Genomic DNA, 26,437 nt, shown 5'->3' with positions numbered 1-26,437 from the left:
CATTTTGTTGCTCTTTTCTTCTTGACTCGTTTCTTGTTGGTTTAGCTACCTTGTTGTCCTTCCATCTCCCATCTGGTCACTTTCCCATGATCTGCCCAGCGTCCCCCTGGCTTCCTGTGGCTAGTTGGGTTGTCCTCCCATCAGGCAAGATGGACACACGAGTCTGCAAAAGGGTGGTAATGGTCCAATCCCCATGCCCAAGTAAGCACACAGGATATCTTCTGGAAAGGAATTTGAAGGAACTGAGTTGATTAGAGATTGGGATACCGAGTCAAGATTACACAAAGATCTAACTGTCCCTGAGAAAGTACATTTCCTCTTATTTAATCTGGGAATAATCTAACACAGATACTTTACTGTTCAGAAAGCACTTTTCATATATACAATCTCAGTTGACCTCATGATTAAAAAGCCTTTGATTTGTGTTAGGAACTAGCGGTACCACTGGTTCTAGAAAATGAATGTGGGGTAGACCTGCAGAATCCTTTTGGCTCCCTGAGTGGCCCCTGATTCAGAAGGCATGTGACTGGAGTCTATCTGACTTTTGAACCTCCTTCACTCTTCTACAGGCCCATCACGCTATTCCTCGTATAATTTCGGGCTTCTCACCTTAGCTAGTGAGCGGTGCAATAGTATTGAACAATTTCTGTTGCTGGGTGTGTGCAGCTGCCTTCCTGCCATCTGTGGAGTTCCAGCAGCATTCCCATCTCCGTCTGTTCAGGTAGCCAATGCTACTATTTGCCGTTTTATTGCATTTTGCGCTGATTTACAAAAATGAGGGGAATGGGGGAAAAAAGAAAATTTCATCAATTTAGAACAGTTAAGAGGAAAAGCAGCAGCACACTTTTAACCTAGTTAGATACTATTTGGATGTGAGTACAACTACGAAGGAAAGAACAAAATTAAAAGGCTTATTTGAAATGCTGGAAATCTATTTTGTACATACATATTTAGTGGACTTGTATATTTGATGTTCACTATGTACTGAGTTACCTACTTGAACATTTCTTAGAAATAATTTCCTGTCCATTTCATAGCCCAAGAGAACTGTTGATCATTACCTGCCCTTGCTTGTCCCTCTCTAAGACTTATCCAAGAGTCAGTCACATCCTAAGAGCTAGTGTTACTAGTCTTGGCTAGAACAATCCCATAGAGATAGTGTTTTTGCTATAATAATAATGTTAAGGGGGCTTTGTCACTCCAGTTAATCCATGTTCCAGATAGCCATGATTTGAGAAGTTAAAAAAATACTCTTTTATCATTTGACGCTTCAGTTCACTTTAAGCTTTATCTGAAGCACACAGTAGCATGGAAAGATTTGTATCAAAATTCCATAGATTCTTCTCATTATAAACCATTGGGGCAGAATAGTGGTGGTGGGAAATGATGGGAAGATCTTAAAACCAGGATCCAGAGCCCAAGCTTTTTGCACTATGGCACACCTGTTTTCCCAGAACTTCGTGCCATCCACAATTGGAGTGCTGGTCCTTGGGACAGCTAGCTCCCTACCAAGTAGACTAAAGATAAACATCTATCTGGGAACATTGCAGAGAGGGTTCTTGGGCATGGGAGATTGTAGCCATCATATGTATGTTCTTTTCAACCAGAAGCTTCTACGTATTACAGAGTTGTCAAGTGAGGAACTGTGAAAAGTTGCCCTCTTTCTGAGTAAAATATATTTATTGAGGCCAGGTTCTGTTCCAGTACTTTATATGGATGAACTCATTTATATGGAAGAGAAGCTGTTACCCTCAGTGTGAGGCTGAGGAAATTGTTTCATGTCACAGCCTACAGGTGGTGGGACCAGCATTTGAACCCAAGCAGTCTGCTCTAGTATGCAGAGAATTTGATGAAAGGGGATACAAACCCAAACTGTCACAGAATACCACACTGAGTTTTTCATTTCTTCGGTGGCCTTTGAAGCACAAACCTTCGGGTGATTCTGAGGTTTCAAGCTTTTTGCTGTGGCTCACTTTCAAGAGGAACTGGCCAAGCTGAGAAGTAGCTATGGGCTAGTAGCCATGGGTATGTTGTCCCTGGAATTTTTGGGGCAGTATATGAATCCAGAATGACCATGGAATTTCAGATGATCTGGCCAAACTCTGGGTAATTCCTAGAGTACACAGATATCCTTTCTTTAACTCTCACTATAGAACCTGAGAGCCTCCTAAGTGATCTGGACACAGGTCCAGGAAGACACCCTGACTGATATGCCTCACCGTTACCCAGAAAGCAGTCTGTGAATCTGCAGGTTTCTCAGCAGTTAGCTCAAATAAGACCGTGCCTAGCCCCACATCTGAGGTTCTTTTTTTTTTTTTTTTTAAGATTTTATTTATTAATTTGAGACAGATAGAAAACACAAGCAGGTGGAGTGGCAGAAGGAGAGGGAGAAACAGACACCCCACTGATCTGGGAACCTGAGGTGGGGCTCAATCCCAAGACCCCAGGATCATGACCTGAGCTGAAGGCAGATGCTTAACTGAACGAGACACCCAGATGCCCCCAAGTCTGCAGTTCTGAGTCCATGTGTTGAGCGTGTGGTGAGGCTGTCTGGATGCAAATCCTGGTTCTGCCAATTAACAGCTCTGTGACCCTGAATAAATATCTTAACCTCTCTGAGCTTCCATCTCCTCCCCTATCTCATATTCTGACCATTAAACAACATGATGTACTTGAAACCTACCACAGTACCTGATGTATAGCAAGCACTCTCTATTTTTTTCTTTTTTTTTTTTTTTTTTTGAGAGAGTGAGGGGGTAAGCAAGGGGGAGGGGGAGAGAGAATTTTAAGCAGGCTCCATGATCAGATTGGAGCCCAATGCGGGGCTTGATATCGAGACCCTGAGATCATGACCTCAGCTGAAATAACTGACTGAGCCACCCAGAGGCCCCACAAATACTCTTTAAATATTAGTCATTGCTATGGACTGAGTGTGCCCCCCTCCAAAACTTCATTGGTTGAAGAGCTAATCCCTAGTATGATGGTATCAGAGGTGTATTTAGAGGACCCCAGAGAGGTCCTCAGGTCATGAAGGTGGAGATCTCATGAATGGGATCAGTGTCCAGATAAGAAGAGGACTGAGAGAAATGATCCATCCACCATGTGAGTTCACAATGGGAAGACTGCCATCCTCGAATCAGGAACCGAGCCCTCACCAGCCACGGGACCTCCAGCACCTTGATCTTGGTCTTCCCAACCTCTAAAACTGTGAGAAATGAATGTTCGTTGTTTAAAGTGTCAGTCATGGTAATTTGTTGTAACAGCTTGAGGTAAGAGTTATTATTGCTATTCTATAATAAATGTGACTCAACTATTTTTGAAGCGATTTGCATTTCTGGTAAAGCATCGTCTTTTTGAAACACTAACAGGTTGTCTATCCCCACTGTCAAACACTATGAAACACACCTTGACCTGCACGTTTGTGGATTTCTGACTTTGTGACAACCCCCCACCAGACACACACATACACACACACACTTGCTTTGGAAAACAGGTGCATCTGCTGAAGAGTTTCTGCAGAGAACCAATGGAAACTGGCACTACATTCTCAGTCCACTCCAGGCACAGAAAGAGGAACGTACTAGGAGAGACATAGGCTAAGTAGTGAAAGGTGGAAAAAGGAAGGAACCACAGAGCCTTACAAGAAATAAAAGCAGCTGTCTCCAGAGCCCACCTGCAACATGTACACATCAGGAGGCCTCAGATTTTATGGGCCTTTGCTCCCACAGCTGTGACAGGAAGACTCACAGTGCATGGTGTGACTCCCATCAGCATGCGGTGTGGGGGGTGCTGGTGGGACCAACTCCTCCCTATTTGCCTGGGACTTGTTTGAGTTTTGGGAACCGTAAGTCCCCCATCCCAGAGACCCCTTAGTCGCAGGCAAACCAGGAGGGTCTGTCACTGAAGGGGCAACTTGCCCAGAAACCCATGGAGTTCATGTCATTTATGTCGTGGGCCTGCAGAGAGGGACAGCCGAGGGACGGGAGGGGTTAGAGCCTGGCTGAGTCCTGAGAATGCTCGCTGGAGGAGGATGCCATGAGACACGTGCATGGAGGCCCAGAGAAACAGGGCCCAGGGCAGCTAATACAGGGTGAGTGTGCCCAGGCAGGCCAGTGCCCAAGTGCCACTCCCAGGCCTGTTCAAAGATTGACATGCCTTGAAAACAACATTCCACTTTGGATGATTATACAGGGGACAGGGAGAACGTGACTTTCTTTGGAAAAAGCTATACATTCACCTGGTTTAGTACGTTGAAGAAAAAGGAATTATTGCATATACTGACTGTATGATTAAATTGTGAACTTCATTGTCTTTCATTTCCTAGTTTTCCATTTATTTTAATGAAAAAATTTATCCATTTATGCCAGGAATATAGACCTCTTACATGGTGCTAAGCTTAAAGTTCTCTGAAAACATCTTTGAAATTATTTTTCCTGATTGTATGTTGGTGCAGTTCTCCCACTTTGACTTGTTTTATTCTCTTGTTTGTCTGTTCTTTGTTGCGTATGGTTATTTGTTTTTTGAGTCTTGAGCCAGGCATCTGCTTAAGGCACGCATTAAAGGTTATAATTTTACATAATAAAATACATTAGCCGTTTCTGTGAACAGTGGTATTGTGCAAGCACCTGCCGGCTGGCTGGTCCCAGAGACCCCGTGACAGCCCGAGCTTGGGGACAGAGGTTACAAAAACCCTCCCGAGGGGAAGCCCAGCACCCGCAAGGTCTCCTTATTTCCACTGGAGGGCGCCGTCTACCGTGGAGGGGTTGGGGCCGTGGTACAGCGAAGGACTACGGAGCCCCGCCCCGAATTTTGGACAGACTGGCTGCCAGGTTTCCCCTGAGTTCTCTGGTCGTTTTAGCTCACTCGTCCCGCCCCGGATGACCCAGGCAGGGGCTCTGTGTGCTCTCATCAAGCCTGAGACAAACCCAGTGGTGTCTGGTGGAGAGAAGGAGTGAGCAAAATTACATCTAAGGTAGAGAGAGCTGGACTGTGGAAGAGAGCACAGATTTCATTTGGTATAAAACCAAGGAGGACCAATTGCAGACTGTGTCCAAAGGAAACAGGAGAGGAAAACAGTACTGATTCATTACAGTTATTAAGCAGCCGCTATATGCATGACGACCTTTGGAGGCCTGGAGGCGCAGGGATGGCTCGGGCCCGCCCCTGGAGGAGAAGCCCGGCCAGTCCAGTGTGGGGGTGCAGGCTCGTTCCCTCCGCAACCTGCCCACTGACCCCTCAGCTCAGACGCCCTGCCAACACAGAGCTTGGGACGAGCGTTGTGTGCCAGTCCACGAGGCCATGGGCACACAAGGAGGCACCTTGGGCCATCCTTAGGCCAGTGTTTGCTGAAGAAGGTTCTGGTTCTGGGAAGGACCGTTCCTAATGACATGCTGAGTCTGCTCCTGGACCGTGGCCTTGGTCACCTACTCTCTCCTTCACACGCCTTCTTTGAAAATGGTATCGCGTGCCTCTCCTTTGCGTGGCTCAGAGCTAGACCCTGCCACTGCCTGTCAGGGCACAAAAACTCCTCCATGGGTGGTTAAGGCTGTTTTCAGCACCCCAGTGGGGAACCGGGTCCCAGGGTGTTGGAGACACCGTCAGTGGGGCAGAGTGGAGGTGGGATGCAGGCTCTCGGGGCACGGCAGTGTTACATTGCTACTCAGCTGTGGGGTTCAGGGTGCCCTGACTGGGAGGACAGGGAAGGCAGCTGAGTGTCCGATGTGACACTCACATCGCATTTAATGTGCTACAGAGGAAAGAGCAGTCAGGCATAGGAAAGGGAGGGGAGTGCTGATGGAGTTCATGGCTATGCCCCCCACGGGCGCAAGCCCACCGTCTCAGGTTCTCCAGCCAGTAAACTCCCTGACTCCTGTCTTCGCACTCATGGACAGAAGACATATGAATAACAAACTGACTTTCGACCTACATTTTATTACATCAGAAAGTAAATCAACCTTGAACTGTTAGTCTTGGATTTTATACAAAGAGATAATGCTGCCACCCCCTCTCTGTTGGTTTAAACTGTCCTGAGTAACCATTTCCTATTCCTTTTCCAATGTGATACTCCCACATGTCTTTCGTTAAATGTCCTATTTTCTGTTCGCTTCTCAAAACATACTGTTAGTGATTTGGAGTGAGTAGACATTGTTTTCTAACAGTGATCCAATGACACAGGCTGTGTGACAGCAATGCTCTTCTGCAGGGCACCTCTGACTGTCCCCAGGCTCCTCTGCACGCCACCTCCTACCCCACCGCCCCATACCTCCGCCTGTCCCCAGGCCCTGCTGGCCCCTGGTCTGGGCGCCCTGACTGCTAGGCACCACCCTCTTCTGCCTGAGCTCTGTTCCTGGAGCATCCAGGACCCCCAGTGAGTTCTGGGCAGACAGGGCAGGGAGCTCTCTTTGCTCTTCTGTGTTACAGGCTGTCAACAGGCATCAAAACAGAAATGCTTGAACTTCCTGAGGTCTTCTGGGGACAGCCCCTCTTCAGTTCCTCCTCATAATAGGGCTCAGATAATGAGTTCAAAGCAGGGCCAGTGACAGACAATATTTTGTTGTTCCCTTTGACCAGGGAGGAGGCTTCAGTACCAGGCAGGCCTTTCAGTCCTGGCTCTGTTCCAGGGAGGTGGGCTCCGCCCGGAAGGCCCCTTCTGCAGATGGTGTCCTGGTGTCTGGCTCACCCGTCTTCAGATGTGCGGCAGCACAGCGTGGGATGGGCTGAGGCTCTGGGGCCACACAGAACCTACCAGCTATCTATGGAACTTGGTCCCATTGAATTTAAGAAAGGAAGCTCTAACTTTTAGAAACCATGACACGTTTGTATTGGAAAAGAAAAAAAATATCAGTCAGTCAATCATTCAGTAAAAGAAAAATCAAACATGTTGATCCAGTGGCAAACTTTAGTCCACATGCAAATCACACTGGAATACAGCAAAATGTAAATTGGCATGTCATTCATGATCTGTGTGTTAACAGGAATAAAATCTGAAATGACAATTTTAAGACAATAAGGTTGAGGAAGAGACAGATGATTAAAAGAAAATCATCTGCCTTCGCGTTGTCCCTTATTCGTGTCGCCAGCTGCATAAATGCCGACACCTGCATTGTTCCCTGGACTACTCCAGACTTCTGGCTGGGGCAACCTAGTGCTATGGAAGGAAATGGGGGCCGTGGCCATGTGCAGTAGTGGGAAGAGGGCAAGACAAGCACCCTGGTCCGAATTCCACCTCCATCTGCTAGGCAAATGTCTGCACAGAATTTGCGTTATAAAAGAGAGAGGACAGAGAGAGTCAGACAATGGGGATTCCAGGTGGGGTTTTCTCTGGGTGTGTATTTGATCTACTATTTTCCGTGTTTCAATATTTTTATTATTTTTTTCCAATAGTCCTACTTTTCAATTAAGAATATCTTTTTTTTTTTCAACTAAGAATTTCTATTTGATTATTTGTTATCTCTGCCTCTCCCCATCCCTGCCCCTCCCTCGCTTCTGGTTCTTATGAATAACATGGCTAGATTTCATTGACTAGTTGGGCAGCCATCTAGCAGAATGGCATTTGGAGGAAAGACGAAGGAAGACCTTGGGGGAAAGGACTGGCCCCTGAAAGGCCAGCTAAGCATGGCACTGCCCCTCAGGGACAGGAACTTGGGTTTACAAGGGGTCCGGCCATTCCCTAAACACAGTCCTTCCGTCTCTACCTCCCGACTTGGTCAATATACTGCTTCCAATCAGACAACCATACTCTCGTTTCTACCTGTTGAAAACCTGTCCATCCTTCAGGGTCAGACTCAAAATGTGTCCTCATCCGTGACTTGTTCTTCCTTCTCCCCTGCCCACCCTCAGCTGGGAATGAGCCTCCCCTTCTCCCGTGAATGCTGATAGCACTGGGTTCCCCTTACGTCCCACTTATCGTTCACAGGCCTGGCTACGTGATTTCATGGCTCAACATGAAATGAAGGCACAGGTCCCCTTGTTCAAAACTTACTAAAACTTTTCAGGATGGCATTATACCAAGGGCAGGGCCCTTTGAAGTGTGAGTCACACATCACTGAGCAGGATACTCGCCCTGCTAGTTGGCTGGCTGATGACTGGGACACCCCAGGGGAACTTGTGAGATCCAGGGGACAAACGTGATCCCTTAAATGCCTATTCAAATCTCCTCTTAGGGAGCCTCCTGAGCTGCCAGCCTTCCTGAACCCAGTTAGGCACCCCAGCACCAACATGCCTGGCTCTTAGCTAAGAGTGCTGTTCCCTGAGCCCCCCAGCCACGCTGCCCTATGCCCACTTGTCCTTAGGTCTTGCCAGGTTGGCCACTAGCACCAGGAATGAGGAAGAATCCATTGGTTATTTTCCACAATACCGCTACCTCTCCCTTTCTCTTTCTGTTGCCTCCATTGCCAGAAGTTGCCAACACATGATTCTCCCTGCCAGGATGCTTGTGCAAAAATGCGGTCACACTCTTATACCTGTTTTATTCCCTTTTTTTTTTTTTTAAGATTTTTTTCAAAGATTTTATTTATTTATTTGGCAGAAAGAGAGAGAGTTCAAGTAGGCAGAGAGGCAGGCAGAAGGAGAGGGAGAAGCAGGCTCTCTGCCGAGCAGGGAGCCCAGTGAGAGGCCCGACCCCAGGACCCTAGGATCATAACCTGAGCCGAAGGTGGCTGCTTAAGCGACTGAGTCACCCAGGTGCCCCGTTTTTGTTTTTGTTTTTGTTTTAATATTTTTAAAACCTTTGTTAAGATTCATTTGAGAGAGAGTGAGAGCACAAGGAAAGGAGGGTCAGAGGTAGAGGGAGAAGCAGACTCTCCACTGAGCAGGGAGCCCCACTTGGGGCTCGATCCTGGAACCGAAGGCAGACACTTACTTAACTGACAGCCACCCGGGTGCACCCACCTGTCCTTTTACTCTAAGTGGTAATATAGATACTCAGCTGATGCAGGAATGTGAAGTGTACTATCTCATTTAATGCTCTTAATCACTTGAAGTATGTGCTGCTATTATTATGCCTTTTATAGATGAGTAAGCCAACTCAGAGAGGTTAAGCAATTTGCCCAAGATGATAATGATAAGGTGTGCTTACTCTTACCCACTGGGCTGTGTTGTCTGTCTATAGGCTAACTGAAGGCAAAGACCGTCTCTCTTCCCCATGGTACCACTTTTTTGCGTTTAGTCCTCGTGTGCTATTGGGGTTATTAAGAGCTCCCATTTATTGAGAGTTCATCGTGGACTACCATAGGCTGAGAATCTGTGAATGTTCTCAGTAAATCCTTAGCACATCTCTGCTAGCCAGGTTTCACTGCCCGTGTTTCACAGATGAAGAAGCTAAGGCTTAGCGAGATGAAATCTCCCGTAAGGTCACATAGTTAGTGAATCCTGGCACTGGGGTTGGTCCTGACTCCAACGGCAGGGCTCCTAATCAAGCTGAGCTGCTCCCACGTCTTCTCTTTCCCGCGTCCCTGTCCTCTTCCACCCCCAATCCGGCCCCCTCCATCTTACTGAGCCTTACCTTCCTGCTAGTCTGCATCTTCACACTGCCTCAGCCTCCATTAGAATTGGAGTCCTGGAGGCTCAACTGTTACTTAACGGGCCGAATGCTTTGGCTGCCTGTTGCACAATCCCGGCACAGAAAGGGAAAGTTGCCCCCATTATCTGCCCTGGCCCTGGCACCTTCTCTATTTCAAGTCATGGCCTCCTAATGTCCTAACAGGAACACCAGAAGCAATGACGTTCTGTATCATCACAGGACTTTTAGAGATCGGAGAGCAAGCACTGAAGACATGTCACCAGCTGAGAGCTCTGTCAGATTCACGATGAATGGAAACTTGTTCCCCTCTTAGAGGTCTTCCACTAACCTCACACATTTTCCCCCCTCAACTTTCAAGAAGTCTGATCAAGGCAATCTGTGGAGATGAATGGCCTCTCTGTTTCTTGGTCTCATGGTAACTCTTTCTGAGAGTCCAGATAAGTCCCTGGAAACCAGGAGAAATTCTCCAGTCCTATGAGTGGCAAGTGGCCTCTCTCCTTGCCTACTAATTGCTGAATTGTCTTTCATCTGTGCACACAGGTGCATTCCCAAGTCCGCTCCCCCTCAGAGCTCTGTGAAGTTCATTGGACTCCCAATCACAGGATCATTCACCCTGTTTTTAACCACTGCTGCCAGACTTTCCTATTCAATTAGATGATGAGGTGGTCTCAAAACAAAGTCACCTGAGAAGGATGTGCAGAAAGAAATAATGGAGGTCAGAGAAGGGTAGTGGGATAAAACATGGGTGTCTCTAAATCCCTAAAGCCCACCATATAGACCAGAGAGTTGACTTAGTCCATGTATATCCTGATGGGAGAATCTGGGCCCATTGGTGAGGTTACAAGTAGACAGATGTTGACTCAATATGAAGGAAAGTTTTCCTGAGAACTGGAGCAATTTTGCAATAGAATGGAGTACCGGCAGGGTGGAGAGATTCCTGTATCTAAACGTCCTCAAAGAGAGAATGGTGGGTGCCTCTGAGCTGAGCGGGAAGCTGCCCTAGTGCCTCTTGCTCATGGTCATGGGGGCCTAATCTGTGCTGGGCAGGAGGCAGGTGCCGGGGATACGAGAGTAAAAATGACATAGACACTGCTGTTCCATCTCAGGGATTGTGTTCCTCGGGATTTAATGCAGGCTGAGGGCAGGAACAGCTTACACTTCTCTTGTGTGTTCATCATAACCAACATCGTGCTATAGAGCCAGACCCACTGGTGACCATCTGAAGACAAGGACTATATCTCTCATCTGTGCCTCCTGAGCGCCTCATACAATGTAAATGTCCAAGAAATCCCTTTGAAGTTAATGTATGCATTTCCAGAGAATAATGAATCCCAGGCAATAAATGGATCTACAGAATCTAAAATACTCACTCACTGTCGAAGGGACCCGTTCCAAACCCAGTAATCTACATGATAGATAAAGAAGTGCCTCGATTTTCTAAGGTGGGATGAGTTACTTGACTTCAGTGGCCTCACTATAACCACTGGACCCTCCAATGGTAAGACATCTCTTCTGAGCAACTCTATGTCCAAGAGCCCCACAAAGCCCATCACAGGGCCCATTAGAAGATGACCATTTCACCTCTCATCTTCCTTCTCATCTGAAAATACCACTCACCTTGTTTTGAAGATATCAAAAGTTGATGACAGAAACCAGCAGAACAGATGGATACAATTTTCTGCATTGACTTCCATTCCCTTGGAAAACATTTAACCAGAAATAATGTAATAACTTACCTTCTATTTACCTTCTAAATCTGAAGTCAAGATAATTTCAACACCAGCTGAGTCATCACTTCAGTCAATAGGTCAAAGTCTCTTCCGCTAAATTGATTTCCAGATATTTTCCACTGACTGAAATTATGGGAGTAAGCTAATTTATTTATTCTTTTCATTGTTAACCAAACTCAGTACATTTTTCTATTTTTTCCCCCACCTTTCTTCAACTATGGCACACAGCTGTGTCTTCTATTAAGAATAAGGATTTGCTCACTTATAGGCAATGCACAGCAGTCAACTTTCTCAGCTCTCTTTGGATCATTTATTCTTTTCATTTGGGGTTAATAGAGAAAAAAATGATTGGGCTAAATCCAGGCTTCATTGCTGTGTGATGTGGTCAAGTTGCAGAACCTCTCTGAGTCCCTGTGTCTTCCTATAAAGGAGGAAAGATGAGAGCTCCCAAGGAGTTATGATGATTAAAGCACAATGCTTTCCACAGAGTAAAGAGTTGCTAACATTAGCAAGGATGATGACATTTTCTTGAGGAAGAGCTATACCACCCTCAGAAAGCCCAATCTCTCTATCCTTTCTTTAACTCTACAGTGGTTAACCCTGTGTTTTGTTCAGGATGTTTGCATGGGTGTCAAGGCCATGGTAATAGTAAGAATAGTAGGAATTCTTCCTCCAAACTGGGACTGGGTCTAAAGTGTGACACAGGAGAGGCCTAGAGCATAAGATTTAAGGAGATGCAAACCTGAGGATGAGCACCTCCTTAAATTGTACCCCTTCACCATCTCCTTTGCCCCACCCTAGTCCAGGCCCTACTGTTCCCTCCACTGATTCACTCAAATGCAGTTTCTTTTTGGGGTTTTGATCTGCAGAGCCTGGTCATGGTTATGAGTGCAGGATTGGAGGAGAACTTGTAGAACCCCCTCTCCACCCAAAGAAAGGGAATAATTAATCACCGCTGGTCACTGTGATTTACTAATTTTTGCCATGCTGTAGTCGGGCCCACATCTCCCAATTTTGATGTGTTGGCGCCGACTACAAAGGGCTTTTCCAAAATATCTCCCAGGGCAACTGGTGCTAAGTTACCTTCATAAAAAACCTGATGGGTCCTTGGGCAGGGGTAATTTGCATTCCATTGACCGACGTTTTACATTGCAGAAATAAATTCCAGTCTATCTCCACAAGACAAATGTTACGATAATTTTGTATAATAATTTATAGTTCTTGGCTGATCAGACGTTGCTGGGCCACAAAAATCCAGGTGAGCTCCTTTAGGGCAGATGGTGTCTTCTTGTCACTGCGTCCAGGCACCTGGCATCACAGGTAGTGGGTGTTCGATAAACATTTGTTCAATGCCCATATAAATGAAGAAACACCAGGCTTATCAGAAATTAATGCTTGGCCTCTCAGGGCCTAGGCCCTTTTTGTACCAAAAAGGGCAGAGCCAGAAATTCATCCCAGCGATTAAAGCACCAACCACTATAACTTCCTCCCTGTGAAAACCAATCGTCCCTCTGGCTTCTGCTGACGTCCACTTACCATGTTCTGTTTTGTCAAAGACTGGGTTTCTAGCTTTCACCTCCATTCTCAAAGTTTGACTTGGTATTTATTGTAGCTCCTTCTACCTCTACCCTACCCCCTAGCTTTACCTGTGTCTGCCTGAAGGACCCCCAACACAAACGCCCCAGCAACTCTGACCCCACCTTGCCACAATCCTTCTTGTCTTCTCTTCTGATTGGTAATTATAAACACAGAGTTAGCCTCGGAAGAGTTCACATGCATCGCTGCCCTAGGGGAGAGCCCTACTTCCTACTTCAGAGAACCGGTACCATCCTCAGCCACCATCTTGAAAACCCCGCCACCAGCCACACGGGGCTCCAGCCAGCAAGCTCTGCCCAGCACCCTGCTGGGCGTCCAGCACCCTGCTGGACATGTCCTGCTGGTTGTTGACCCTCTTCTGGCCCTCAGGCCCTTGGGTCTGGTCTCCTCAACCAGCTTGAACAAACCTCTGATATCTTCAATACACTCAGTTACAGTGTCAACAGAAAGATCATTGTTTTAGTGCAGTGATGTGGGTCTCGCAGATAAATGCACAGAAAGGTAATTAAAATAATGAGACCAACGAGCAGAAAATGGAGTAAATGCCTATCTCCTGCTGACATGCAAAGAAGTTGGAGCCAGGTGGATGAAACCAGCCAAGATCAATCGTAAGTGCATGCATTCAGCTTGTGAAAATCTTCCCACGTTTGAAATTGGTGCCATCAGGCACAGCAAGTACCCACAGCTTCCTTTGGACACCTTTTGCTGCAAGTGCCTTGGAAAACACACCAAAATATCATCTCTGTTCTTTTTCATTGTCAGTAACTAAATGGCAACATTTTTATCTAAGGAAACTGAAAAAGAAATTAAGGGAACATTTTATTCAGCTTGACTCTACAGGCATTTCAGTTCCTAAGTATTAGACATGTGGAATAGTTGACATATAACCAAAGATACTCATAAAATACATTTAAAAAGAGTTCTGATTATTTTCCCACATCTGATTCCCACAAAAGTCAGCATGGAAACAGTAGCAGAGGCAAAGAGGCAATACCCAATGTGACTTAAACCAGCTGAATGGTAGAGACATAAATCAGCACAGTCTTTCCAATCACAGCTAGTGATCTGGCCAGAAAAACTGACAGCTTTAAAAATATCCAAATTTATTTGAATCGATGATTCCACTAGTAAGAATCCACCTTGCAAAAAGAACTAGCTAACCAAAGATGCCTAAATGCAAAAGTTCATTGCAGCCGGTACATGATAATGATCAGCTGATAACAAACTAAATGCTCAGCAATAAGCAAGTGGTTACATATGTTATGACCCACATGAAAGAATCATAGGCAGTCATCACATTTTCTAAGTCTGTTTAATGATGTGGGAATATATTCAAGTTACAGTGTTAAGTGAAAAAAAAGAAGACAAAGTTGTATGTGCCATCCGATCTAAATTATATATAAAATAATTCTTTGCATTAAAAAAAAGGACAAGATGAAAAAAAAAAGACTATATGATAGACCAGTGACACTGTTAAAAAAGAAGGAAAGAAAAAGAAACCTGGACACTGTTGACCTCTAGATGATGAGATTGTGGATGAGGGCTGTTTATATCTGTTAGGGTGACAGGGGAGCTACCTATTACTCTTTACTACAGGCTTTGTTTTTCTAGCATCAGTGAAACAAAACAAAAACTCGCGCTTTAGAAATTGTCACCCATGGAAGATCTAAGAACAAAGATACCCAAAGAAAGAATGATCAAAGGAAACTTTTTTCTCCCCTCTCCCTACCCTCAGGTTGGGGGGGACTGTGGAACCACCCCAGACCTGAGTGGGAGTCCCAACGCAGAGGAGACCTGAACCTTGCTTCAGAGGTGGGGGGCAGAGGGGGGTATAAGGGTAGCATGGGGAAACATCACATTGCGGGGAGAGGTCTCCTGTGTGGCGGGATGGCACCAGAGCAGGGGGAGGATGGGCATGACTGCAGTGTCGGGGCAGATGGGCTTGAGTACAGCTTTGTGAAGCTCCCATGCATGGGATGGGCACAAGAGCTAAATTTTCCCAAGGTTAAAAAAGAGGGTAGTACTTAGCTGACAAAAGTTCTTTTTTCTAGAAAGGGTCCCAGGGCTGAGATAAAGCGACTCCCGATCAGAGGATACAGGACGGATGTCTTGCTATGGACAAGATGGGGGCAAGCAGGACAATAGCTTGCAGTTGGTGGGGGGGGGGCTGTTGGGTGGATGTACCTGGGCACCAGTGTCAATGGTTACCTGGCGAAAGAGGCCGGGGCAGACCCCAATCGCACAGGCAAAGACAGATGACTCTCTGTGCCCTACTAAATACATTAAAGTGTTATTTGCATAAGTCTCCCCCTCACCACTCAGGCTTCCTTCTAACCCCAGGGGGCAGAAGAAGCATAAGGGGCCAACCTAGATGGGCCTGGATGGCAACCAAACATACTTCCCCCTTGCTTACCTTTCAGCCCCCAGCAGATCAATAGGATCATGCTTCCTTGCAGAAAGCTTCCCTCTTTTTTTTTTCAAGGTGAAACATTATTCTCAATATCAGAGAACAGAACAAAACCATCCATGCTCAATGGTGGCCTCTAAACATTTGAGGAACATGTGGGTCTTCACATGAGGGCTTCTTTGCTCCAGGCTAAACCAAGCCAGGTCCTTCCGTGATTTTTTCCCAAGACTCTCACTCTCCTGCCCACCCTCCTGTAGGCCACACCTTGGATGGTCAAGGGCCACTTACAAGCAGTGCCTGAACCAACACTCTGGCCCTGTGCTCTGGCCATAAAAACTCACTTTAATTCTGCTACAGCTGCAGAGGGCATTGCAGAATGTTCTGGGTTCTTACGGTCTTCCAGAGCATCTCAGCCTGCAGTGAAGGATTCGAGCCCAGAGCTTTGCCAAGGGAGTGGCTGTTGGACCAGGGCCCCCCTCTGCTGCACTGGTGGGGGGCACTGACCACACCCAGCCATGCAGGAGACCCAGGTCAGTGCGCCTCTGTGCGGTCCGAGGGAGCAGAGCAGCCCACCCAGCCCTGCCGCGGGGAACTCCTCCTCTCACCCCTGTTCCACACTTCAGGCAGAAATCTCTCTCTTCTTTCCTTCTTTTCTCCAAGGCTCTTACCCAAGATCTTAGCATCTCCCAGAGCTCTTCCTGCTTGCTCTAGACCATCTGTATCTTTGCTACATCTGCGGGCCTTGTTTTCCCTCTAGGAGAAGATCATTCTGACATTAGAGGATTTATCAAATTGCTACCTATCCCCACTTTCCCCTTTCAGACCCCATGGCATGCTCTGCTCCCAGAAGGGGGCACTCCCTCAGGGCTGGCTGTGCCCCTCCTCGCCTTGGTGCACATCTCATCCCCTCCATGTTCCAAGACTTTGGAGCATCTCCACAACCACTCCCCTTCCGCCTGCCCCCAGCAGCATTGACTTTGGCAAATTTCTGGGGGACCGGTGATGTCCTAACTTGTTTGCTTTTCCAGAGCTGATGTTTGCAGGGGTTTACTTGGAACCAGAACAGAAATCATCCCACGTCCTTATGCAACTTCTCTAGCAGGCTCCGACAGATAAATAAAGCCCTCAGTGCTCCCCCGGCCTACTTTTTGGAGCAGAGCACCTAGGTTGGTTCCTGGAGCTTCAAGCCATCTGGCCAGCTGTTAGGGCCCCTCCAGAACAGCCATGAGGACCCTCACCCTGCTCCTTTGCCTTGCTCAACTCTGGGGTTGCCGCTCTGTCCCCGTTGGGACAGCTCTGGCTTACAGAGAACCCAACTGTGATGACCCAGAAACAGAGCAAGCAGCCCTGGCAGCTGTGGACTATATCAACAAACACGTGCTTCGAGGCTATAAGCACATCTTGAACCAGATTGACAAAGTCAGAGTGTGGCTTCGGGTAAGTCACCATGTGTGGAGCTCTGCCGGGTGCCTCCAAGGTCCCATCTCCCAGCACGAGGAGCCCACAGAGGGGCAAACTCTCTGGTTTCTTCCCAGGAGTGAGGGAGGGAGCAAGGGGGAGGGGGAACAGAGAGGAGGCCTTCTGGGCTGCAGTTATGGGTCTCAGGACGGTGCTAGACAAGGGTGAGGAGATGGGTGAGACAAGAAAAGGCTTCAAATGATATTTTGAACATCACAGGTAGAAAGCATGTCTTGATAGAAAAACCGTATGCACAAGATACAGGGTTCTAGCTGACAGGAACTCACTTCTCTTTCTTTGCTTCTCTTTCTCTGGATGAAGACTGAGAGGGAATGGAACTAACATTTGACGATCAACTACTCCGTGCCAGGCCACTCCACACACACCATCTCCTGGACCCCTCCCATCCCCCAGTCTGTATTGTATGCACCATCCTTGTCTGACATGAGAAGAAACCGAGCCTCTGACATACTAGGGTATTTTGTTGTTGTTCTAGATCTATAATTTGGAGGTATAGGTTTGGGATTTGATTCTAGATCCATGTTTCTTCCTCTACACAAGTTACCTCCCAAAGAAAGAGACCTTCATCCCAGAAAGAAATGTCAGCAGGAATGGGGTTTACCTCTTCACACACTACACAAGTAACCACTGCAGTCTGAAGCCAATGATGATAAAGATTGAGCTGGAAAATATGCCTTGGAGGTCAGTTGAGAGATCCGGAGCAGTGAAGAAAAGGTGGATGTCTTCTGCCTGTTTTGAGATTCAATTTTATATTCCATGAGGGGTAATTCTTTCAGCAAACATTGGTTACAAGCCTTCCATGGGTAAGAACTGTGGCAGGTGCCATGAGAAATATTAAGCGGAACCATCTGAAATTACTATTTTTGTGTATTCAAGGCAGTCAAATATAGCCATTTTAATGGTTCAACCTAATATAAAAGAGAGAAAGACATAGCACCCACAAGAAATTTATAATCCAGAAGGGAGAATCAGGTAAACATCGGGATGTCTAGACTAACATCTGATCTCACAATGGGAAAAAATATGTGAAATCAGGATGGATTTTAAAAGTGCTGTAACCATACTGTAGGGCAGGGGGATTTGGAGGAAACACCTATTAATTCAGTGGGGGAGGGGCACACAGCGTGCATATTCGAGGGAGAGTCATGAACGGACATTACCATTTTCACTCACGACAGAACTTGAAAGGTACATTTCTTGAGAATCCCAGGAGTACCTGGCTCCTAGTCACTGCAGCCGTGTGTGTTTTCAGGGTTTAACTTGGGCAGTTATGTGCAGACATCATAAAACAGCTTCCTCCCGGAGAGGAGGTTCAGGTACTAGTGACGCAGGCAGAACCTAAATGAAGGACAAGCAGAGCTGAACTAAAAGGGAGGAAAAAAAAAAAGCATACTTGTACCTTCTGAATTTTCCAGGCTTTGGAGAAAAGATACAGAAACAGATGAACCTGCAAAAACACCTCCAAGGATTTACCAACTAGTGACTTCAGTTTCAGCTCCATCTCTGAAGGAGGCTCGCTCTGCCTCCTCCTCCCCAGCAGGGGGCAGTAGAGAGCAGCAACTTTGCATCCAGGCATCTACCCAAAGACAAAAAGCCAAAGACAACTTTTCCCTTAGGAAGGAAAAGAAAATGGGGAAGGAGGGAAAGTAGATGATGAGAAGGAAGGCAGAAAGAAGTAGAAGAAGGTGGAAGAAGAGACACTAAGATATTATCCTATGGCACCCTACTTTGGCACTTGAATGAAAAAAAAAAAATCCAAAGCTGATTTTTGCAAAGGACTACTTGAAGGGTGAAATCTTAAAAATTAAGTGAGTATCAACACTCATTTTTAGCTTCCAAATAGAGCTCAGAGTGATGACCTGCCCAAGACCATGGCCCTTTCTTCCTTGCAAACAACCATCGAAAAGCTTGCCCAGCAAACAGGAGAAGATGAGAAAAGCCCTGGCCATCGCCCATGGGCCAGGGCAGAGCTGGGGGAGGTGCCCACTAACAGGAATGACTTTCCCCTCACCTCTCCAACAGGGCTAACTTCAAGCCCAAGGTCTCACACTTTGGCCCACTCTGCGGCATCCGAGGAATAGGCTGCTCACTGCTTCATTCTGTGTCTCCACAGCGGCCAATGGGAGAGGTGTTTGAGCTTGAAATAGACACGCTGGAAACCACCTGCCACGTCCTGGACCCCACCCCTCTGGCCAACTGCACCGTGAGGCAGCTGACGGAGCACGTGAGTGCCCCTCCTCGGGTGACCGCAGGTGGTGCCGATCTGGTTCCCTGCTGGTTCAGCAAAGCACAGGCCCATTTCACCCAGCTTGCCAGACTCCCTTCATGGCTAGCTGGTGTGCAGTTGCTAAAACTGCCATTGGATGCTGCCTTCCCTGTGGCAGATTTTTACAACAGTTCAACTTTCTTAGTGCCCTTTCTGAAACCAGAGAGCATCACGTTTCAATACCACTCGGGTGAAGGTGATTTCATGAGGCTCATCTCTGACAATATGCCTGAGGGACCACCCTACCCCCCACCCCCGGACTCCTCATGATAAATGAAAGGCCAGTCCCCCTTGTCCCCCCCGACCCACCCCAGCCCTCACTGTGGGTTTATTTCTCCAGGCCGTGGAAGGGGACTGCGATTTACGGGTGCTGAAACAGGATGGCCAGTTTTCCGTGTTGTTTGCAAAATGTGATTCCAGTCCAGGTAGAGATGATTATTATGATTCTTACTTTTACCTTGCAGAGAGAGCGAGGAAGGGACCTGAATTGTTTTTCAGTGTAAGCGGTTTTAGCCGCTTTGTTGGTGAGGAAAAGAAGCCCAATTTCCTGGGACTTGCAACTGTAAAACGGTTTTTTTAAGGAGCTGTCCTCCTTGGAGGTGAAAGTCCCCTTGATGAGAGGGGGTCCTGCAGAAATGTCAGCAGGACCGGAGCAGAGAAAGCAACTGAAGCCACCTGGGGCATGTCCTAGGCCTTTCAAAATAAGCAAGGCCAGGGTGAAGGCCTCGAAGAATTACAGCCCACCCTCGTTTCTTCCCGGTGCGCAGACTCCGCCGAGGACGTGCACAAGCTGTGTCCAGACTGCCCCTTGCTGGCCCCGCTTAACGACACCAAGGTAGTGCACGCCGTGGACGTCGCGCTGACTGCCTTCAACGCTCAGAGTAATGGCTCCTATTTTCAGCTTGTGGAAATCTCCCGGGCTCAATTTGTGGTAAGACTGAGACCCCTGGACAGACCTTTGGGCAGTTTGGTGGCACTGCAGGAATGTAGGTGGTAGGACAGCTGTGGGGGACAAAGCAGGTGCAGGGGCAGCGACAGGAAGGCAGGGCGGGTGGTGGGAGAAAAAGGAAAGATAGGGTCCTTAGGGGTATGAGCGGTATGAGGACACCGAGTGTCCCAAGGATCCAGAAAGACCCCTCAGCACCTCACCCATGCGGAGCCACCCTAACATAAAACAGCCAGTCGTTGCCTGTCCCGGGGTCCCCAACTCTAGATACCATCGGGGCTTGCCGTGCCGCACGTGGGAGTTCCGGCATTATCCAGAAGCACGGGCTGTGAACTCACAGGTTAGCACGAGGTTGTCCCGCATCACCACTGACCGTGAGCACTTTCAAAATTGGTAATTACGAAGGCGTGAGCCTGCTTACACAGATGGGCATGTGGTGGCAGGATCCGAAAGTGCCTTTTGAATCACTGGGCCAAAAATCCAGTTGTAGAGTGGATTATTTAGCACATTGATTGCAACAGAATTTTGGTATTTAAGAGAACGCGTCTCCTGGATACTAGCGGCGGCATGCTTGGAAATGCATTCCAGGTGTAAGTGATGATTCTGATGAACCAGAATGTGTGATTCTCAGAAACCCCCACCCCAGACGTCGCCAAATAACAGATATTTTATTGTAAGCATTCGGATACTACAAGGAAGGAAAGCACAAGCTTCTTCTCTACTTTTCTTTAGACTTTTTGTTGGATCCCGCTGTCTGTGATAGGATAGAGGGGAGAGGTATTAATCTCTTCACTTGCCTGCCGCCATCTTGGAGTAACCTGAACCTTGGGACTCAAACTGCAGCAGCCCCAAGAGGGAAGGCCATGAATCACTAGATTGTACACCTGAAATTAATATTACACTGTATGTTAAATAGATGAAAAATTTTAAAATTTTTTAAAAAGTGGGAAGTTCAGGGGAGGGAGGGCCCTGGGTTCCCACTCAGGTCAGTTAAAGTGGGCGCTCTCGAAACTCGTCTCTGTCCTGAATGATGGGCAGTGATACCTTTACCTCCTTCCCTTCTGTATACAAGCACTTCAGAACACAGATCCCCAATGACTGATCTGTGGTGGCCACTGGCACCATGTTTCCTGGCCACTTGGTGTGTTCTAAGAGAATGGGGCCCCCCAGAGTGAGCAACCCCAGTGCCTTTGCTCCTCCCCTCCAGCCTCTCCTTCCCTGCCTTTCCAGATGAAGTCATGTTGCATCATTAGAATTTTTCTTTATCCTCCTAAGCCTCTTCCACAGTCTACATATGTGGAGTTTGCCGTGGCTGCCACGGACTGTGCTGCTAAAGACGTCACGGATCCAGCCAAGTGCAACCTGCTAGCAGAGAAGGTGAGTAGGCCAGGCCGTGGGGACGGCAAAACTGGCCATAGAACAGAGTGCCCTTACAGCAAGTTAGTATCCTGGGGCTTCAGAGGAGAGAGAACAGTGAAAAATACCACTCCCCGTGGGGCTGGGTTATGCCAGACCTTCCTCTGTGGTGTCACCTCCGCACGTAAGAGCTGTCACCAAGTCATCTCTCCACTGGAGACCCTTGGAGTTTGGAGAAAGACAGAGGCTATTTCCTAATTAGGCCAAGTCATACATGGTTGCCAGGAGTGTGTTGTAGATTTTCTAGACACACTTCTAAGATGAAATCTTTGAAATCCTTGATACCATAATGTCTACTTCTAGGAATCTACTCTAAAGAGATAATCAGAGATGTTCGACAGAAATATATCTAATGAGGTGATTTATCATGAATTCAAAATGACCCAAAAGAGAGGTCTTTGAACTAAAATATAGTATATTAATAAACAGAAAATCATACAGACCCTAAAAATTATGTTTTGAAAGAATAATGAGTGATATAAGAAAATGTTATCATATTATGGTGAGTGAAAAACACAGGGTATGAAATGATATAGTCACAATGATCCCAATTTTTAAATAATTTGTAATATGTTTAAAAATAAAAAAATACATGTTAACAAGTTTTCCTGGGTCACCACAATTTCTGGGATGAATGACAATCTTTTTAAATTAATTAATTTATTTTTTCAATCTGTCTCTTTTTTTAAAAGATTTATTTATTTATTTTTAGAGAGAGGGAGAGAGCATGAACAGGAAGGGCAGGGGGAAGGAAAGGGAGAGAATCTCAAGCAGACTCTGCACTCAGCTTGGAGCCCGATGAGGGGCTCGATCCCATGACTCTGAGATCACAACCTGAGCCAAAACCAGGAGTCGGCCTCTTACCCAATTGCACTACCCAGGCACCTCTTATGGGTAATCTCTTACAGTCTCAAAGCATACCTGTAATTTCTGCCTTCTATTTAGAATTACATATTGTATATCTTCTATAAGCAGAAACTAGAAACTTTAGGAGAAAATTTTTTTAAGGAAATAAGAATTGAAGTTTTTCCCCTTGGACGTGGAGTATCAGTGAAACTGGGGGAGAAAATCCACTCTTTAAACCAGTTCAGATAACTCTTCTCTTTCTGTGGGCAGCAATATGGGTTCTGTAAGGCAACACTCACGGAGAAGGTTGGTGGGGAAGATGTGGCTGTGACCTGCACCGTGTTCCAAACCCAGGTAAGAACATAGTGATTATATTTGCCCCCATCCTCAGAACACAGTAATCCTTTAACATGGACGCAGTGTTCGTAAGGACAGGGCACAATGCCCTGTCCTTCTGAGACCGATAGCCTAAATAGCTCTGGGCATATGGGATCATCAACAAATGAAAGGTTACTTCCGCCATGCCTTCCCCTCCCTCGAACTAGTGGCTGCTGGACAGAGCCAATGCTCGTGCGAGGCTGACAAGTCCATCTTTCTATGAGCAGGGGCGGGGGTGGGGTGAGGGGGTGGGATTCTGAGTTGCTCAGGTGGCCAGATCTGCCCACGAGCCCCCCTGTGGCTATAGTAGAAGCTGTAAGGCGGGGTGCTTTTTCTTGTGGGATATATGTGTAAGTCCACCGATCCCATGACAGCTGGTGAGAAAGGGGCTACCACAGGGCAGTCCTGCCTCTGATGACAATCCTTTGCACCCAGGTAGTTCTTTCTTTTTTGCCAGATTTCTTGCTAGTAGAAATTATTACTGGGAGAGAATTGGCTGGGATTCCACCCAGAAGCTTGTGTGGCCTTGCTGGTGAGGAGAAAGGTAGCTAAGTTGGACGTGATCCTCTCTCCAGCCTTTGCCCCCACAGCCCCAACCAGGCGATGCAGTGGCAGATCCAGCGGTGCCTGCGCCTTCCCCGGCCAACCTGCCAGCAGACCCCCTGCTGGTGGGACCCGTGGTGGTGGCACTTCCTGAGGCACCCCTGCCAGGGCACCGGGCACACTACGACCTGCGGCATGCCTTCGCTGGTGTGGCTTCCGTGGAGTCCGCCTCAGGAGAAGCATTCCATGTGGGGAAAGCGCCCAAGGTGGTGCAGCCCAACGTTGCTGTTGCTGCTGGTCCGTTGGTCCATCCTTGCCCAGGGAGAATCAGATACTTCAAGGTCTAGATGTAGGTCAGAGATGAGAAGGTTTGGCCCAGGAACAGATAGCCGCCATTTTGTCCAAGTCTGGGTAGGGGGGGGGGGGTTGTTTACTATCAAAGCAGGTGCTATACAGGTCCAGACTAATATCAAGTCTTCAGTCCCAACTTTTCATTTTTCAGGGATAGAAGCAGAGAGGCAATGTTAGGTCTCCCAGAAGGTACAAGGTTGGCAACTTGATGGTCATTGTTTAGATGCTAAGTCACCACCATTGTGCTCTCTGCCTTCTTTGACCCCACAAAAACACCTGGAATGGGACTTTGAAAGGTGCTCTTGCCAACATCATATATTCTGGTTAATAAAAGTGACTGAAGGACCTTCCTTAATAAAGAAGGTTCTAAGCTGAAATGTGGTTATGATTGTTGCTTCTTCTCTCCAAGCTCACATGTGATCTACCTTCAAAATAACCATATCACAAATATCCCTAAGCAAAATCTAAGTGAAAATAGAAATAAAATGGAACAAAAATCAGCTTATATTGTTATGCACAGGAAAAAATGAGACCAGGATCTTCTCACAAGCCATGGAATGAGCCCATTTCTTTATGAGAAAATCATTCTTTTCATTTCATGAGAGTCAGAAAATACTGCTAAAGGATGACACAGTGCCTGATCTTTGTACAAACCAACCATTGGTTTTCCCCAACATCCAGGTAAAGGGGCATGGGGCTTGGTAATTAACACAAGAGCTTCACTTTAATGATATCTCTTCATTACTTCTGTTTAAAATAACTGTTGATTGTATTGTATACACTTCCTCTCATGATAGAGGATTGGTCTTTCTAGCCAATCCATTTTAACACCTCAAAGCTCTGGTTTTCTACTATGAACAGAGGAGGGATACTTGGATAGGTAAATCCAGTGGACATTTGTATGTACTATCCAAGTGCTCAGATAGCATGAAGGAATAAACAGTTCCTAGGATAGAATGATGTCCAGACAGTTTCATTTCCTTGCCTCCTAGCATTAAGTTGTTCTGAGTAATCTAAAGTATAGGCCCTTTCAGACAGAATTTTAAAGAGGTGGGACTAACAACCAGTTGAGTGGGTTCACTTGAACCCAGGAGACCAGATCAAGTGTTGATACCTTATTACTGTCTCCTAGAGATTTTGCCAATATTCCAGTAACCAGAAGGAATGGCCAGGAAGGTAGGAAAACCACTAGGCATCTCAGAAGCCAGGGAAGACAAGAAAGGCATGGTCGGGTGGCCTAAATGCTGCAGAAGGGGCAAAGAGAAAGAGGAAAAATCCACAGGTTAGTTGACAGGTTTGGAGGTTATGGCAGATGCAGTTTCGCTGGGAGCATGAGTATAAAAGCTACTTGCAGGGGGTTAAATGGTAATGGGTAATGAGGAAATGGAGGGGCTCATGCATTCTCCTCTTTCAAGCAGTTTGATGGTGAGGAGTAGGAGAGATAGGATGTAATCTAAAAGGAAAACTGGGTCCAGGGAAGATTTCCTTTTCCAGAAAGAGGATTTTTAAGCATATTTAGGGCAAAAGATGGGAAGAGACGGAAGAAGCAAGAGGAGATGATGGGGCAGGATGCTGGGAGAGATCATTTAGTTGAGAGCTGGGAACAGGAGGGTTTGAGCAACTCTTGTCCTTCCTTAAGGAAGCTCAAAAGAGGATCCTGAAAAGGCAACTTTCACCTAGTACTGAAAGAGACCCTTTCCACCTTTGCTACATACATACAGGTGTTTCCATGAACACATGGAGTATCAGTCTGAGTGTTTTCGAGGGCAGGTGGTAGATACTCAACCCAACATAAGTAAAAAGGGAATGTTACTGCTTTGGGTACTGGGAAGTCAAATGGATGAGTCCTATCTAAGGCACAGCTGGATCTAGGGGTTCAAAAGATATCATCTCACACCCATCTCCATCTCTCAGCAAGGCCTGCCTTCAGTCTTAGCCAGGAGGGCTACTGGCAGCCTCACACCTATATCAGCATAGTGCCTAAGCCTGAAGAAGGAGAGAAGGACCAATCCAGAAGAGCGAAAGGAGGAGCTCTTCCAGGGGACCAGCAGGCACAAAGCCTAGAGACAGGAAGTAGGTTGATGTGGCCAAGGATGAGAAAGGAAGCTGGGCCAAAGCAGGTAAGAGGAGAAGAAGGAGAGTTCTAGAAGATGAGGTTGAAGCAGTACATGGGGCCAGGTCATGAACAGCTTTGCAGTCCCCAGAAATAATTGGGGTGTTATTCTCAGTGAAATGGGAAACCACTAAAGAGTGTAAGCAGGTCAGTGACATAATCTGGTTTATGTTAAAAGATCAGCCTCTGTGGATCTCAACCTGGGAATGAGTGAGGTGCGGCTGAACAGTATCACCTTTCCCCCAGAGGGACATTGGAAAGTGAGCAGAGGTGCTAACTTGGGGGGCTACTGGACAGAGGCCAAGGATGCCACACACTCTGAAATGGACAGGTCAGCCTCATAAGGAAACCCCAACAATTAATAATGATTAGCTAATGCCCCAAATATCAATAGCATTTATCTGTTGTTTGTTGTAGGGAAAATGGGTGAAAGCTGGGATAGGAAGAAGACTAGAGCTTTCTAGGGGAGGGAGAAGGGTGTACTTCAGGGTAAGGTGGTGGGCAGGAGACATGGTGAAGCCAGGATATAATTTTCAGGTGGAAATCCTAGGAGCTCCTGATGGGTTTGACGTGGAGGTGAGAAAGAGGGAAGTAAAAGGTAACTCCTGGATTTATGGCTTTGCAGATTGGGTAGATAGTGGTGCCATTCATGGAGGAAGAGGGCCTTGGTTCATTTCATTTGAGTTATCTCACCCTCCCTCCTCTCTGTCCTCAAATTGGGCATTTGATTTTTCTTTTCTTTAAAGATTGATTTACTTATTTTAGAGAGAGAGCATGGGCTCGAGCAGGGGAGGGGTAGAAAGAGAGGGAGAGAGAGAATCTCAAGCAGACTCCTTACTGAGCGTG

The 26,437-nt window shown here is 46.9% G+C and overlaps 1 protein-coding gene and 1 long non-coding RNA gene across 3 annotated transcripts; one reads left to right on the top strand and one right to left on the bottom strand.

Moving 5' to 3' along the window:
- Positions 1–84: 84 nt before the first annotated feature.
- LOC131824761 (uncharacterized) lies at positions 85–11,362 on the bottom strand. Its single transcript, XR_009350975.1, has 3 exons — positions 11,138–11,362; positions 610–761; positions 85–163 (listed from the first exon to the last, which is right to left on the bottom strand). It is a non-coding gene; the product is annotated as an uncharacterized LOC131824761 (long non-coding RNA).
- Positions 11,363–16,384: 5,022 nt separating this feature from the next.
- On the top strand, positions 16,385–23,855 carry AHSG (alpha 2-HS glycoprotein). Of its 2 annotated transcripts, none has more exons than XM_059163197.1 (7): positions 16,385–16,690; positions 18,846–18,956; positions 19,339–19,423; positions 19,766–19,929; positions 21,220–21,321; positions 22,477–22,560; positions 23,160–23,855. In XM_059163197.1, the coding sequence occupies exons 1-7, from the start codon at positions 16,478–16,480 to the stop codon at positions 23,472–23,474; spliced, it is 1,074 nt and encodes a 357-aa protein (XP_059019180.1). In that variant the 5' UTR covers positions 16,385–16,477; the 3' UTR covers positions 23,475–23,855. The 2 variants fall into 2 exon arrangements, with proteins under 2 accessions (XP_059019180.1, XP_059019181.1); XM_059163198.1 differs by having other exon boundaries at positions 16,389–16,690; positions 23,175–23,855.
- The last annotated feature ends 2,582 nt before the right edge of the window (positions 23,856–26,437 follow it).

The sequence above is a fragment of the Mustela lutreola genome, chromosome 2, assembly GCF_030435805.1.
Source record: "Mustela lutreola isolate mMusLut2 chromosome 2, mMusLut2.pri, whole genome shotgun sequence".
Lineage (NCBI taxonomy): Eukaryota > Metazoa > Chordata > Mammalia > Carnivora > Mustelidae > Mustela > Mustela lutreola.
Note: the sequence above shows the minus strand (reverse complement) of the source record. Positions and strands in the feature narration are given on the sequence as shown.

Bases quoted from the DNA above. Each gene is read 5' to 3' on its own strand.
- AHSG (XM_059163197.1), top strand. From the start codon at position 16,478: ATGAGGACCCTCACCCTGCTCCTTTGCCTTGCTCAACTCTGGGGTTGC. The intron at 18,957-19,338 runs GTGAGTGCCCCT...TTATTTCTCCAG, and splicing joins TGAGGCAGCTGACGGAGCAC to GCCGTGGAAGGGGACTGCGA. The intron at 21,322-22,476 runs GTGAGTAGGCCA...TTCTGTGGGCAG, and splicing joins GCAACCTGCTAGCAGAGAAG to CAATATGGGTTCTGTAAGGC.